The sequence below is a fragment of the Eucyclogobius newberryi genome, unplaced genomic scaffold, assembly GCF_026437365.1.
Source record: "Eucyclogobius newberryi isolate DKJ021-1_F unplaced genomic scaffold, fEucNew1.0.hap1 SCAF_265, whole genome shotgun sequence".
NCBI classification, from domain to species: Eukaryota; Metazoa; Chordata; class Actinopteri; order Gobiiformes; family Gobiidae; genus Eucyclogobius; species Eucyclogobius newberryi.
In genome coordinates, this window is record NW_027315907.1 from 50885 (window position 1) to 66433 (window position 15549).

A 15549-nucleotide genomic window follows, 5' to 3' on the forward strand; every position below is an offset into this window, starting at 1 on the left:
TTATCAGAACACAGTGATGGAGAAGTGACACGGAACGTCGCATTAGAACCACACGGGACCACCTGGAACCACAAGAAACCACATGGAACCACACGGAACCACATGGAACCACCTGGAACCACAAGGAACCACCTGGAACCACACGGAACCACATGGAACCACCTGGAACCACATGGAACCACCTGGAACCACATGGAACCACACGGAACCACATGGAACCACCTGGAACCACAAGGAACCACCTGGAACCACACGGAACCACATGGAACCACCTGGAACCACAAGGAACCACCTGGAACCACACGGAACCACATGGAACCACCTGGAACCACAAGGAACCACCTGGAACCACACGGAACCACATGGAACCACCTGGAACCACCTGGAACCACAAGGAACCACCTGGAACCACACGGAACCACATGGAACCACCTGGAACCACAAGGAACCACCTGGAACCACACGGAACCACATGGAACCACCTGGAACCACCTGGAACCACAAGGAACCACCTGGAACCACACGGAACCACATGGAACCACCTGGAACCACCTGGAACCACAAGGAACCACCTGGAACCACACGGAACCACATGGAACCACCTGGAACCACAAGGAACCACCTGGAACCACACGGAACCACATGGAACCACCTGGAACCACAAGGAACCACCTGGAACCACACGGAACCACATGGAACCACCTGGAACCACATGGAACCACCTGGAACCACATGGAACCACACGGAACCACCTGGAACCACACAGAACCACATGGAACCACATGGAACTATACAGAGCCACGTGGAACCACATGGAACCACGCGGAACCACCTGGAACCACACAGAACCACATGGAACCACATGGAACAATACAGAGCCACGCGGAACCATAGGGAACCACATGGAACCACACGGAACCACATGGAACGTCGCATTAGAACCACACGGAACCACACGGAACCACCTGGAACCACACAGAACCACATGGAACCACATGGAACTATACAGAGCCACGTGGAACCACATGGAACCACGCGGAACCACCTGGAACCACACAGAACCACATGGAACCACATGGAACTATACAGAGCCACGCGGAACCATAGGGAACCACATGGAACCACACGGAACCACATGGAACGTCGCATTAGAACCACACGGAACCACACGGAACCACCTGGAACCACACAGAACCACATGGAACCACATGGAACTATACAGAGCCACGTGGAACCACATATACTTCTTTTCCACCAAGGTTTTGGTTCAGTGCTGATTGTAATCAGATGTTTTAGTTTTCCACCAGAACCTGTTCTCATTTCCAGGAACCAGGGTTTTTTGAGTGGAAAATGGCAGAACCGGTTCTTAAATGGGCAAAGGCCCAGAACCGGCTCAGAACCGGCTCAGAACCGGAACCATCTTTGTGGAAAAGTGGTAAAAGAAGCTTGTGGTGGAGACGAGACTCAGGGTTCTGTTTGGAACAAGGGGAACATTTTGGCAGTGACTTTGAGTTTGGAGGAGCGACCGGGACAGAAGAGTACCCAGAGACCCCCACAGTCACAGTCAGGAGAGTACCCAGAGACCTCCACAGTCACAGTCAGGAGAGTACCCAGAGACCTCCACAGTCACAGTCAGGAGAGTACCCAGAGACCCCCACAGTCACAGTCAGGAGAGTACCCAGAGACCCCCACAGTCACAGTCAGGAGAGTACCCAGAGACCTCCACAGTCACAGTCAGGAGAGTACCCAGAGACCCCCACAGTCACAGTCAGGAGAGTACCCAGAGACCCCCACAGTCAGGAGAGTACCCAGAGATCCCCACAGTCACAGTCAGGAGAGTACCCAGAGACCCCCACAGTCAGGAGAGTACCCAGAGACCCCCACAGTCACAGTCAGGAGAGTACCCAGAGACCCCCACAGTCAGGAGAGTACCCAGAGACCCCCACAGTCACAGTCAGGAGAGTACCCAGAGACCCCCACAGTCAGGAGAGTACCCAGAGACCCCCACAGTCACAGTCAGGAGAGTACCCAGAGACCCCCACAGTCACAGTCAGGAGAGTACCCAGAGACCCCCACAGTCACAGTCAGGAGAGTACCCAGAGACCCCCACAGTCAGGAGAGTACCCAGAGACCCCCACAGTCACAGTCAGGAGAGTACCCAGAGACCCCCACAGTCACAGTCAGGAGAGTACCCAGAGACGTACCCAGAGACCACCACAGTCACAGTCAGAAGAGTACCCAGAGACCCCCACAGTCACAGTCAGGAGAGTACCCAGAGACCACCACAGTCACAGTCAGGAGAGTACCCAGAGACGTACTCAGAGACCCCCACAGTCACAGTCAGGAGAGTACCCAGAGACCCCCACAGTCACAGTAAGGAGAGTACCCAGAGACCCCCACAGTCAGGAGAGTACCCAGAGACCACCACAGTCACAGTCAGGAGAGTACCCAGAGACCTCCACAGTCACAGTCAGGAGAGTACCCAGAGACCCCCACAGTCACAGTCAGGAGAGTACCCAGAGACCCCTACAGTCACAGTCAGGAGAGTACCCAGAGACCCCCACAGTCACAGTCAGGAGAGTACCCAGAGACCCCCACAGTCACAGTCAGGAGAGTACCCAGAGACGTACCCAGAGACCCCCACAGTCACAGTCAGAAGAGTACCCAGAGACCCCCACAGTCACAGTCAGGAGAGTACCCAGAGACCCCCACAGTCACAGTCAGGAGAGTACCCAGAGACCCCCACAGTCAGGAGAGTACCCAGAGACCCCCACAGTCACAGTCAGGAGAGTACCCAGAGACCCCCACAGTCACAGTCAGGAGAGTACCCAGAGACCCCCACAGTCAGGAGAGTACCCAGAGACCACCACAGTCACAGTCAGGAGAGTACCCAGAGACCACCACAGTTGTAACAAGGAATGATTGAAGAGTAAACATTGTTTGGCAAAAACCCACAGTTTTTAGAGTTAAAGTTCAGACAAAATGAGTCTGTGTCATGAGTAAACAAATAAGCCATGTTTCCACTGGCCCCAGAGCGGTCACTTTAGAGCTCCTGCTCCGCCTCCTGAGCCTCTGACATCACAAACTAAACTCATGTTTCCTTCACAAATCTGATCTAAATCCTCCTGAACTCACAAAGACCTGTGTGTGAGGGGCGTGGCTAAAGCTAGTGTGTGAGGGGCGTGGCTAAAGCTAGTGTGTGAGGGGCGTGGCTAAAGCTAGTGTGTGAGGGGCGTGGCTAAAACTAGTGTGTGTGAGGGGCGTGGCTACAGCTAGTGTGTGTGAGGGGCGTGGCTAAAGCTAGTGTGTGAGGGGCGTGGCTAAAGCTAGTGTGTGTGAGGGGCGTGGCTAAAGCTATTGTGTGTGAGGGGCGTGTCTAAAGCTAGTTTGTGTGAGGGGCGTGGCTAAAGTTTGTGTGTGTGAGGGGCGTGGCTAAAGCTTGTGTGTGTGAGGGGCGTGGCTAAAGCTAGTGCGTGTGAGGGGCGTGGCTAAAGCTAGCGTGTGTGAGGGGCGTGGCTAAAGCTAGCGTGTTTGAGGGGCGTGGCTAAAGCTAGCGTGTTTAAGGGGCGTGGCTAAAGCTAGCGTGTTTAAGGGGCGTGGCTAAAGCTAGTGTGTGTGAGGGGCGTGGCTAAAGCTAGTGTGTGTGAGGGGCGTGTCTAAAGCTAGTTTGTGTGAGGGGCGTGGCTAAAGCTTGTGTGTGTGAGGGGCGTGGCTAAAGCTTGTGTGTGTGAGGGGCGTGGCTAAAGCTAGTGCGTGTGAGGGGCGTGGCTAAAGCTAGTGTGTGTGAGGGGCGTGGCTAAAGCTAGTGCGTGTGAGGGGCGTGGCTAAAGCTAGCGTGTGTGAGGGGCGTGGCTAAAGCTAGTGTGTGTGGGGGGCGTGGCTAAAGCTAGCGTGTGTGAGGGGCGTGGCTAAAGCTAGTGCGTGTGAGGGGCGTGGCTAAAGCTAGTGTGTGTGAGGGGCGTGGCTAAAGCTAGTGCGTGTGAGGGGCGTGGCTAAAGCTAGTGTGCGTGAGGGCGTGGTTAAAGCTAGCGTGTGTGAGGGGCGTGGCTAAAGCTAGTGTGTGTGAGGGGCGTGGCTAAAGCTAGTGCGTGTGAGGGGCGTGGCTAAAGCTAGTGTGCGTGAGGGCGTGGTTAAAGCTAGCGTGTGTGAGGGGCGTGGCGTTTGAACCTCTCTTTATGTCATGCTAATGCTAATGCTAATGTCAGACGCTTTATGACCTGGAAATATCAGATTGTAGCTCTTGACAAAGCGAGTGCCATGAACAGGAAACAGCTGTTGCTAACGTGCTTTGCTAGCTTTGTGTTGCTAATGTGCTTTGCTAGCTTTGTGTTGCTAACGTGCTTTGCTAGCTTTGTGTTGCTAACGTGCTTTGCTAGCTCTGTGTTGCTAACGTGCTTTGCTAGTTCTGTGTTGCTAACGTGCTTTACTAGCTCTGTGTTGCTAACGTGCTTTGCTAGCTCTGTGTTGCTAAGGCTCCACATAGTCGTTAGCATCAGTGGAAACAAGTCAGAGTTTGAGACAAATGATTCTTTTGCCTCTTGTTTTGGCCTGAGTCTGTGTTCTCTCTCTCGTCCAATCATCTGGCTGTGCTGTGGAGGCTCCTCCCCCTGAGATAAGAGCCAGACACTCTCAGGGGCCAGAATCTCTCAGGGGCCAGAACCTCTCAGACTTCAGGACTGAACCAGTGGAAACGTGCCTTTAGCTAAAGTCCTTCTCCCCAGTCGCTCCTCCAACACGAGTAAGCGTCTGTAAAACACTCGTTGGCAGTGCTCCAGCAGCATCACAATGACAAATGTGACTTCCATAAAGTTAAAAGACAAAAGAATGAAAACGCTTCGATTCAAAGGTTTGGCAGACTTTTCGCAGACTTTTCGCAGCTTTAAGGCCGATTTTTGTCTTTTAAAAAAGTTGATTTCACAAAGACAAATGGCACGACGACGGCCCCAACGGAACCATAACAGAATCATAATTAATCATTAATAATGAGAATAATAGTCCTACACAATATAATACATATTGTTTTTGCATTGGCTTGGACAGAAATAAAGTCTCTTCATTTTGGCAAATCAAGACATAAATAAATAAATAAGTTAAATTCTTCCACTCGAACGTAAACAACATTAGAATATCATAAAGTGTCTGTAACAGGAACATTTAGACCATAAACCACCTGTTTTCATCTTTTTTTCTGTACAAACAGTTCAAACCTGCAGCGACTCGGGGACTTTCACAAACGAGGCCCCCACCCAGAGCCGGAACCCCCACCCAGAGCCAGGGCCTCCACCCAGAGCCGGGGCCCCAACCCAGAGCCGGGGCCCCCACCCAGAGCCGGGGCCTCCACCCAGAGCCGGGGCCCCCACCCAGAGCCCCCACCCAGAGCCGGGCCCCCCACCCTGTCTGACCGCCTGTTTTACTGTCGATGCTACAAACCCCCCGGAGCGCGGTAACGGGGGGGCGTGGTAAACGGGGAGGCGTGGTTAAAGGGGGGCGTGGTAAACGGGGAGGCGTGGTTAAAGGGGGGCGTGGTAAACCGGGAGGCGTGGTTAAAGGGGGGCGTGGTAAACGGGGAGGCGTGGTTAAAGGGGGGCGTGGTAAACGGGGAGGCGTGGTTAAAGGGGGGCGTGGTAAACGGGGAGGCGTGGTTAAAGGGGGGCGTGGTAAACGGGGAGGCGTGGTTAAAGGGGGGCGTGGTAAACGGGGAGGCGTGGTTAAAGGGGGGCGTGGTAAACGGGGAGGCGTGGTTAAAGGGGGGCGTGGTAAACGGGGAGGCGTGGTTAAAGGAGTCGCGTGGGTAAACGGGGAGGCGTGGTTAAAGGAGTCGCGTGGGTAAACGGGGAGGCGTGGTTAAAGGGGGGGCGTGGTAAACGGGGAGGCGTGGTTAAAGGAGGGGCGTGGTTTGTCGTCTGAAAACGATCGCGTCCCTTTTCAAGAGCGTTCGAGCGAGAGATCGGGCCTTGTGTTTGGTTTGACCCGCTGACCCGGGGTTTGGACCCGGGTGTCGCCCTTGGACTGAACTGTTGTGACACAAAAACAAAGCGCTGTCCCCCGTTTATGAAAGTCCCCTACGTTTCCGTCGCGCAGGTCGATATTTTTGATTCCACACGATAATTATGCTCACGATAAGAAACCATAGATAGAAATATGGTTCACACATTTACAAAACTCTTAAAAGTGCAGAGTAGAAAACGGGGCTCCAGCTCGGACTGTTCCTCTGGAGTTCACTTTTGTCCCTTCAAAATCCGGCTTCTCCATAAAACTTGAGCTCTTCTCCTCCACGTTCCCGGTGTGTTTGGCGAGCGCCTGGGGCGGGGCTCAGGGCGGGGCTCAGGTCGGGATCATGTCTTTGATGACGGGCTCGCGGTTCAGGTACGTGGCCCAGTAAACCAGGTTGAAGCTGCCGAAGAGCACGGGGAACAGGATGCGCGACATGCGGTCGATTTTGCTCACGCTGTTGAAGGTCTTCTTCTGCTCGGGGCCCTTGGAGCCGGCGGGCTTGGACGGGTCCGAGGACGAGGCGCAGCCCCCCTTGGCGATGGTGGGGAGCGTGCCCAGTGGGTCTTTGCCCAGCGTCGGCGCGTAGTTGGCCACGGCTACGGCGTACGCGTTGTTCTTCTTCATCACGGACGCGCGCTCTTTTTTCTGACGAGAGGAAGACAAGAAACGTATGAAACTGTGGATAACGTAAAGTTTACATTCTGACTCCCGACAAGTTTACACGACTTCACAGTAATGTAAAGAGCGGCAGGTAAAGGTTTTATTGTATATCATATAAGATAACTGAACAATGATGATCAACTGCCTCTGAAAGCCAAACTGAAGAAGCAGCAACTGAGGAAACTCAACAAAAGCGAGACTGCTGAACCCGGGCCCAGGTGGCCCCGCCCAGGTGGCCCCGCCCAGAGCATTGGGAGGAACCACCTTTGCCAAACGAGGGGCCGTGACAGTGGGGACAAATATATTGTTCAGAATTCACTAAATATTTTACCTATTTGTCCCCAGTTTGACCATTTTTGTTTAGTTTATAATTGTACTTCCTGGTAGCAGTGATTCAACTGCTGTTACCCAGCAACCAGACTGTAACCAAGAGCCAAAATCCACGCCTTTATTTTGTCGAACGATGGTTTAAACTGTCAGAAAAGTGTGTCAGTGTAAACGGTCTCTGTGTCGCACAGTGATGACATCACAGAGGGATTTAGATCTACCCTAGATGGACCAGTAATGACTCAGTACTGGAGCATCAAGACTGCTCTTCTTCAGGAGAGGCTTTATGACCCCTCCCCCTGACCCCTCCCCCTGACCTCTGCTCTTCTTCAGGAGAGGCTTTATGACCCCTCCCCCTGACCCCTCCCCCCTCCCCCTGCTCTTCTTCAGGAGAGGCTTTATGACCCCTCCCCCTGACCCCTCCCCCTGACCTCTGCTCTTCTTCAGGAGAGGCTTTATGACCACTCCCCCTGACCCCTCCCCCTGCTCTTCTTCAGGAGAGGCTTTATGACCACTCCCCCTGACCCCTCCCCCTGACCTCTGCTCTTCTTCAGGAGAGGCTTTATGACCACTCCCCCTGACCCCTCCCCCTGCTCTTCTTCAGGAGAGGCTTTATGACCACTCCCCCTGACCCCTCCCCCTGACCTCTGCTCTTCTTCAGGAGAGGCTTTATGACCACTCCCCCTGACCCCTCCCCCTGCTCTTCTTCAGGAGAGGCTTTATGACCACTCCCCCTGACCCCTCCCCCTGACCTCTGCTCTTCTTCAGGAGAGGCTTTATGACCACTCCCCCTGACCCCTCCCCCTGCTCTTCTTCAGGAGAGGCTTTATGACCACTCCCCCTGACCCCTCCCCCTGCTCTTCTTCAGGAGAGGCTTTATGACCACTCCCCCTGAATCATCATGTCTCCATGGCAACTTCTGCTTATTTTTAACAATTTTAGCCTTCATAGGGACAATTGTGTCCAGAACATTCAAAACACTCGATGTAACAGTTCAACAAGTCTGTCACAAACATTCTCCACATGAACATTGAAATCACCTGTAATGACCAAACCATCAAAGTCTGTGCGACTGAAACGTCTCAGAAAAATCATCACTAAAACGTTGTCAGTGCTGGAGAGGCTTGTATAAAACAATGAAGAGAATGAGACCGTTTTAGCTCCATTTTAAAGGAGACAAACTCAAATGATGAAAACACCCCAAAGAACAACCTGTGGGTCATTATTTCATCCCTAAAGACAGCACAGACTCAGACTCAGTGTTTCAGATTCAAACTTAAAGTTGGGTGGAGCAGATTCTATCAGAACTACATTTCCTGTGTTTTTGTCAAGCCATGTTTCAGTTAAAAACATAAAATCAAGATTATAAGAAGAAATAAAATGATGAATTAAGAGAGATTTGTTACATAAGGATCTGACATTTAGCACAGCAAGTTTCAGACTAGTTTCAGTGACTGGGCTTTATCTTTTCACAGAATATGAATAAAGTCTCATTGTTTGTTTTCCCCTCTGTGTGATGTGACAGAAATAACACTAGGGGGGGCTGTTGTCACACAGGTTTATGATTATAAGTCCTGGCAACGCTGAGACCCAGTGCATCCTCTCTATGGAAGAAAACACATCTGGAGACGAACGGGGGAGGGAGAGTGGGAGGAGTTTGGATAAAAGAGGAGGGGGGAGAGTGGGAGGAGTTTGGATAAAAGAGGAGGGGGGAGAGTGGGAGGAGTTTTGATAAAAGAGGAGGGGGGAGAGTGGGAGGAGTTTGGATAAAAGAGGAGGGGGGAGAGTGGGAGGAGTTTGGATAAAAGAGGAGGTGGCGGTAATGTAACACTTGAATACCAACCGCAATAAAACACCAAAGAAGAAGAAGAAGAAGAAGAAGAAGAAGAAGAAGAAGGAAGAAGAAGAAGAAGAAGAAGAAGAAGAAGAAGAAGAAGAAGAAGAAGAAGAAGAAGAAGAAGAAGAAGAAGACATTTATTTAACCAGGAAAGTCCCTCGGATATGAAACATTTATTTTTAGCCAATTGGACATGTTTTTAGTGGGTTTAACCTCCACACACACAGGGAGAACATGCAAACTCCACACAGAAAAGCTCTACGCCACATTAACTGCAGCAGACTCTGGAGCCAACACTAGCATTAACCATGCTAATGCTAACCCTGCTAACAAGAGCAGCTTAGCAACGCAAGCATTTATTCAGGAAACTTATTTGGCCAAAGGTTTAGATGAAACCAAAGACAGGAACTGTGGACCTGAAAGTGAAAGTCGTCTGGACGAGTCTGACCTTGTCAGTGACGACGCTCTTTCCGTCCCAGGCCCAGCCGCGTTTGGTGAAGTAATTCACGGTGGCGAACTCGATGAGCGCCGAGAAGACGAAGGCGTAACACACGGCGATGAACCAGTCCATGGCCGTCGCATACGCCACTTTAGGCAGAGAGTTACGAGCCGAGATGGAGAGCGTCGTCATGGTGAGGACTGTGGTCACTCCTGCAGCAGAGAGGTCAGGGGTCAGAGGGGGAAAGGTCAGAGGTCAGGGGTCAGAGCAGCAAAAGGTCAGGGGTCAGAGGGGGAAAGGTTAGACATCAGAGGAGCAAAGGGTCAGAGGTCAGATGAGCAGAAGGTCAGGAGCAGAAGGTCAGGGGTCAGAAGAGCAGAGGTCAGAAGAGCAGAGGTCAAAGGTCAGGGGTCAGGAGAGCAGAGGTCAGAGGATAAACTCACCGAACACGGTCCTGGCCGGCACAGACTCTCGGTTGAGCCAGAAGGAGACCTGGGACAGGATGACGGTCATGATGCACGGCAGGTACGTCTGGATGACGAAGTATCCGATCTTCCTCTTCAGGTGGAACTGAGCCGTCATGACAGTGTACTCACCTGCAGGGGGCGACACAGCTCATCAGAGCAGAGCTAACACACAAACAGGACTTTCTCTTTTAGTCCTGGTTTAGACCTGGTTTAGTCCTGGTTTAGTCCTGGTTTAGTCCTGGTTTAGTCCTGGTTTAGTCCTGGTTTAGTCCTGGTTTAGTCCTGGTTTAGACCTGGTTTAGTCCTGGTTTAGACCTGGTTTAGACCTGGTTTAGTCCTGGTTTAGTCCTGGTTTGGTTCTGGTTTAGTCCTGGTTTAGTCCTGGTTTAGACCTGGTTTAGTCCTGGTTTAGTCCTGGTTTGGTTCTGGTTTAATCCTGATTTAGACCTGGTTTAGTCCTGAAGGAGGAAGAAACACATGTTCAGATCATTTCACAGTCACACATTTTTAGTCGGGTTTAAGTCATTGTGGCGTTTACTGGACAAATGTTACTTTAACGCTCATTATACTTTTGCGAAGCTTTTGTTTTTAGATCATTCTTTATAAATGTGCTCATTATACAACAGATGGGCCTGAGAGCGCCTCTTAGTGGCTGCTGCTGCTGCCACATGACCCAGATCCACACCACCACACTGGGGCCGAGACGGATGAGTGAGCCAGCATTTAAATCATTCATCCAGACAACAGAGAGAGAGAGAGAGGAGAGAGAGGAAGAGAGAGGGGAAGAGAGAGAGAGGGAGAAAGAGGGAGAGAGCGAGGGAGAGGAAGAGAGAGAAAGAAGAGAGAGGAAGAGAGAGAGAGAGAGGGAGAGAGAGAGTGAGGGGGGGAGAGAGAGGAGAGGAGAGAGAGGAAGAGAGAGGGGAAGAGAGAGAGAGGGAGAAAGAGGGAGAGAGCGAGGGAGAGGAAGAGAGAGAAAGAAGAGAGAGGAAGAGAGAGAGAGAGAGGGAGAGAGAGAGTGAGGGGGGGAGAGAGAGGAGAGGAGAGAGAGGAAGAGAGAGGGGAAGAAAGAGAGAGGGAGAGGAAGAGAGAGGGGAAGAGAGAGAGAGAGAGGGAGAGAGAGAGTGAGGGGGGGAGAGAGAGGAGAGGAGAGAGAGGAAGAGAGAGGGGAAGAAAGAGAGAGGGAGAGGAAGAGAGAGGGGAAGAGAGAGAGAGGGAGAAAGAGGGAGAGAGGAGAGAGCGAGGGAGCGGAAGAGAGAGAGAGAAGAGAGAAGAAGAGAGAGAGAGAGAGAGGGAGAGAGAGAGAGAAAGAGAGGAGAGAGGGGAAGAGAGAGGAGAGAGAGAAAGAGAGAGGGGAAGAGAGGAGAGAGCGAGGGAGAGGAAGAGAGAGAGAGAGGGAGAGAGAGGGAGAGAGAGGGGGAGAGAGAGGAAGAGAGAGAGAGGGGGAAAGAGGGAGAGAGCGAGGGAGAGGAAGAGAGAAGAGAGAGGAAGAGAGAGAGAGGGAGAGAGAGAGAGAGGGGGGAGAGAGAGGAGAGGAGAGGGAGGAAGAGAGAGGGGAAGAGAGAGAGAGGGAGAGAAAGAGACAGGGGAAGAGAGAGAGAGGGAGAAAGAGGGAGAGAGCGAGGGAGAGGAAGAGAGAGAGAGAAGAGAGAGAGAGAGAGAGAGGGAGAGAGAGAGAGGGGAAGAGAGAGAGAGGGAGAGAGGAGAGAGAGCGAGGGAGAGGAAGAGAGAGAGAGAAGAGAGAGGAGGAGAGAGAGAGAGAGGGAGAGAGAGAGGGGGAAGAGAGAGGAGAGAGAGAAAGAGAGAGGGGAAGGGAGAGAGAGGGAGAACGAGGGAGAGAGCGAGGGAGAGGAAGAGAGAGAGAGGAAGAGAGAGAGAGAGGGAGAGAGAGAGAGGTGGGAGAGAGAGAGAGGAGAGAGAGAGAGAAAGAGGAGAGAGAGGGAGAGAGGGAGAGAGAGTGAGGGGGAGAGAGAGAGAGAGGGGGGGAGAGAGAGAGAGAAAGAGAGAGGGGGAGAGAGAGGAAGAGAGAGGGGAAGAGAGAGAGAGGAGAGAGAGAGGGGGAGAGAGAGAGAGGAGAGAGAGGGGGAGAGGAAGAGAGAGAGAGGAGGGAGAGGAAGAGAGAGAGAGAGAGAGGGAGAGAGAGAGAGGGGGGGAGAGAGAGAGAGGAGAGAGAGAAAGAGAGAGAGGAGAGAGAGAGAGAAAGAGAGAGAGAGAGGAGAGAGAGAGAGAGGGAGAGAGGATTTTTTGTGTGTGTTTATATACTGCTTTGATTTAGTCTGGAGTTTGTGCTGAAACGTGCTCCATGAATGTCCACACCAATGTCTCACACTTATAGAACAAACTCTACTTTTAAGACCACTGCCACGTCCTGAGACAGAGCGAGAGAAGACGAGAGAAGACGAGCGTCCCACGATCAGAGGGAGAGAAGACGAGAGAAGACGAGAGAAGACGAGCGTCCCAGGATCAGAGCGAGAGAAGACGAGAGAAAACGAGCGTCCCAGGATCAGAGCGAGAGAAGACGAGAGAAGACAAGAGAAGATGAGAGAAGACGAGCAAAGACGAGAGAAGACGAGCGTCCCAGGATCAGAGCGAGAGAAGACGAGCGAAGACGAGAGAAGACGAGAGAAGACGAGTGTCCCAGGATCAGAGCGAGAGAAGACGAGAGAAGACAAGAGAAGATGAGAGAAGACGAGCAAAGACGAGAGAAGACGAGCGTCCCAGGATCAGAGCGAGAGAAGACGAGCGAAGACGAGAGAAGACGAGAGAAGACGAGTGTCCCAGGATCAGTGCGAGAGAAGACGAGAGAAGACGAGCGAAGAAGAGAGAAGACGAGAGAAGACGAGAGAAGACGAGCGTCCCAAGATCAGAGCGAGAGAAGACGAGAGAAGACGAGCGAAGACGAGAGAAGACGAGAGAAGACGAGCGTCCCACGATCAGAGGGAGAGAAGACGAGAGAAGACGAGCGTCCCACGATCAGAGGGAGAGAAGACGAGAGAAGACGAGCGTCCCAGGATCAGAGCGAGAGAAGACGAGAGAAGACGAGCGTCCCAGGATCAGAGCGAGAGAAGACGAGAGAAGACAAGCGTCCCAGGATCAGAGCGAGAGAAGACGAGAGAAGACGAGCGAAGACGAGAGAAGATGAGAGAAGACGAGAGAAGACGAGAGAAGACGAAAGAAGACAAGAGAAGACGAGCGTCCCAGGATCAGAGCGAGAGAAGACGAGAGAAGACGAGCGAAGACGAGAGAAGACGAGAGAAGACGAGCGAAGACGAGAGAAGACGAGAGAAGACGAGAGAAGACGAGCGTCCCACGATCAGAGGGAGAGAAGACGAGAGAAGACGAGAGAAGACGAGCGTCCCAGGATCAGAGCGAGAGAAGACGAGAGAAGACGAGCGTCCCAGGATCAGAGCGAGAGAAGACGAGAGAAGACAAGAGAAGATGAGAGAAGACGAGTGAAGACGAGAGAAGACGAGAGAAGATGAGAGAAGACGAGCAAAGACGAGAGAAGACGAGCGTCCCAGGATCAGAGCGAGAGAAGACGAGCGAAGACGAGAGAAGACGAGCGAAGACAAGAGAAGACGAGAGAAGACGAGTGTCCCAGGATCAGTGCGAGAGAAGACGAGAGAAGACGAGCGAAGACGAGAGAAGACGAGAGAAGACGAGAGAAGACGAGCGTCCCAAGATCAGAGCGAGAGAAGACGAGAGAAGACGAGCGAAGACGAGAGAAGACGAGAGAAGACGAGCGTCCCACGATCAGAGGGAGAGAAGACGAGAGAAGACGAGCGTCCCACGATCAGAGGGAGAGAAGACGAGAGAAGACGAGAGAAGACGAGCGTCCCAGGATCAGAGCGAGAGAAGACGAGAGAAGACGAGCGTCCCAGGATCAGAGCGAGAGAAGACGAGAGAAGACAAGCGTCCCAGGATCAGAGCGAGAGAAGACGAGAGAAGACGAGCGAAGACGAGAGAAGACGAGAGAAGACGAGAGAAGACGAAAGAAGACAAGAGAAGACGAGCGTCCCAGGATCAGAGCGAGAGAAGACGAGAGAAGACGAGAGAAGTCGAGCGAAGACGAGAGAAGACGAGAGAAGACGAGCGAAGACGAGAGAAGACGAGAGAAGACGAGAGAAGAGAGAAGATGAGAGAAGACGAGAGAAGACGAGAGAAGACGAGAGAAGACGAGCGAAGACGAGAGAAGACAAGAGAAGACGAGCGTCCCAGGATAAGAGCGAGAGAAGACGAGAGAAGACGAGAGAAGTCGAGCGAAGACGAGAGAAGATGAGAGAAGACGAGCGAAGACGAGAGAAGACGAGAGAAGACGAGTGTACCAGGATCAGAGCGAGAGAAGAAGAGAGAAGACGAGAGAAGACGAGCAAAGACGAGAGAAGACGAGAGAAGACGAGTGTACCAGGATCAGAGCGAGAGAAGAAGAGAGAAGACGAGAGAAGACGAGCGAAGACGAGAGAAGACGAGAGAAGACAAGCGTCCCAGGATCAGAGCGAGAGAAGACGAGAGAAGACGAGCGAAGACGAGAGAAGACGAGAGAAGACGACCGTCCCACGATCAGAGGGAGAGAAGACGAGAGAAGACGAGAGAAGACGAGAGAAGACGAGCGTCCCAGGATCAGAGCGAGAGAAGACGAGAGAAGACGAGCGTCCCACGATCAGAGGGAGAGAAGACGAGAGAAAACGAGAGAAGATGAGCGTCCCAGGATCAGAGTGAGAGAAGACGAGAGAAGACGAGAGAAGACGAGCGTCCCACGATCAGAGGGAGAGAAGACGAGAGAAGACGAGCGAAGACGAGAGAAGACGAGAGAAGATGAGAGAAGACAAGCGAAGACGAGCGTCCCAGGATCAGAGCGAGAGAAGACGAGAGAAGACGAGCGAAGACGAGAGAAGACGAGAGAAGACGAGAGAAGACGAGCGTCCCAGGATCAGAGCGAAATAAGACGAGAGAAGACAAGCGAAGACGAGCGTCCCAGGATCAGAGCGAGAGAAGACGAGAGAAGACGAGCAAAGACGAGAGAAGACGAGAGAAGACGAGAGAAGACGAGAGAAGACGAAAGCAGACAAGAGAAGACGAGCGTCCCAGGATCAGAGCGAGAGAAGACGAGAGAAGACGAGAGAAGTCGAGCGAAGACGAGAGAAGACAAGAGAAGACGAGCGTCCCAGGATCAGAGCGAGAGAAGACGAGAGAAGACGAGCGAAGACGAGAGAAGATGAGAGAAGACGAGAGAAGACGAGAGAAGACGAGAGAAGACGAAAGAAGACAAGAGAAGACGAGCGTCCCAGGATCAGAGCGAGAGAAGACGAGAGAAGACGAGCGAAGACGAGAGAAGACGAGAGAAGACGAGCGAAGACGAGAGAAGACGAGAGAAGACGAGCGAAGACGAGAGAAGAGAGAAGATGAGAGAAGACGAGAGAAGACGAGAGAAGACGAGAGAAGACGAGCGAAGACGAGAGAAGACAAGAGAAGACGAGCGTCCCAGGATAAGAGCGAGAGAAGACGAGAGAAGACGAGAGAAGTCGAGCGAAGACGAGAGAAGACAAGAGAAGACGAGCGTCCCAGGATCAGAGCGAGAGAAGACGAGAGAAGACGAGCGAAGACGAGAGAAGATGAGAGAAGACAAGAGAAGACGAGAGAAGACGAAAGAAGACAAGAGAAGACGAGCGTCCCAGGATCAGAGCGAGAGAAGACGAGAGAAGACGAGAGAAGTCGAGCGAAGACGAGAGAAGACAAGAGAAGACGAGCGTCCCAGGATCAGAGCGAGAGAAGACGAGAGAAGACAAGAGAAGACGAGCGAAGACGAGAGAAGACGAGAGAAGACGAGC

General features: G+C 52.5%; 1 protein-coding gene across 1 annotated transcript in view; it reads right to left on the reverse strand.

Moving 5' to 3' along the window:
• Window positions 1-6324: 6324 nt before the first annotated feature.
• LOC140372616 (gamma-aminobutyric acid receptor subunit alpha-2-like) overlaps window positions 6325-15549 on the reverse strand; it is a 53032-nt gene continuing 43807 nt past the window's right edge. Inside the window, exons 4-6 of the mRNA XM_072459733.1 lie at window positions 9701-9853; window positions 9267-9469; window positions 6325-6639 (exon numbers count right to left, since the gene is read on the reverse strand). Of these exons, the coding sequence (XP_072315834.1) occupies window positions 6325-6639; window positions 9267-9469; window positions 9701-9853 (671 nt within the window). The remainder of the gene's footprint in view (window positions 6640-9266; window positions 9470-9700; window positions 9854-15549) is intronic.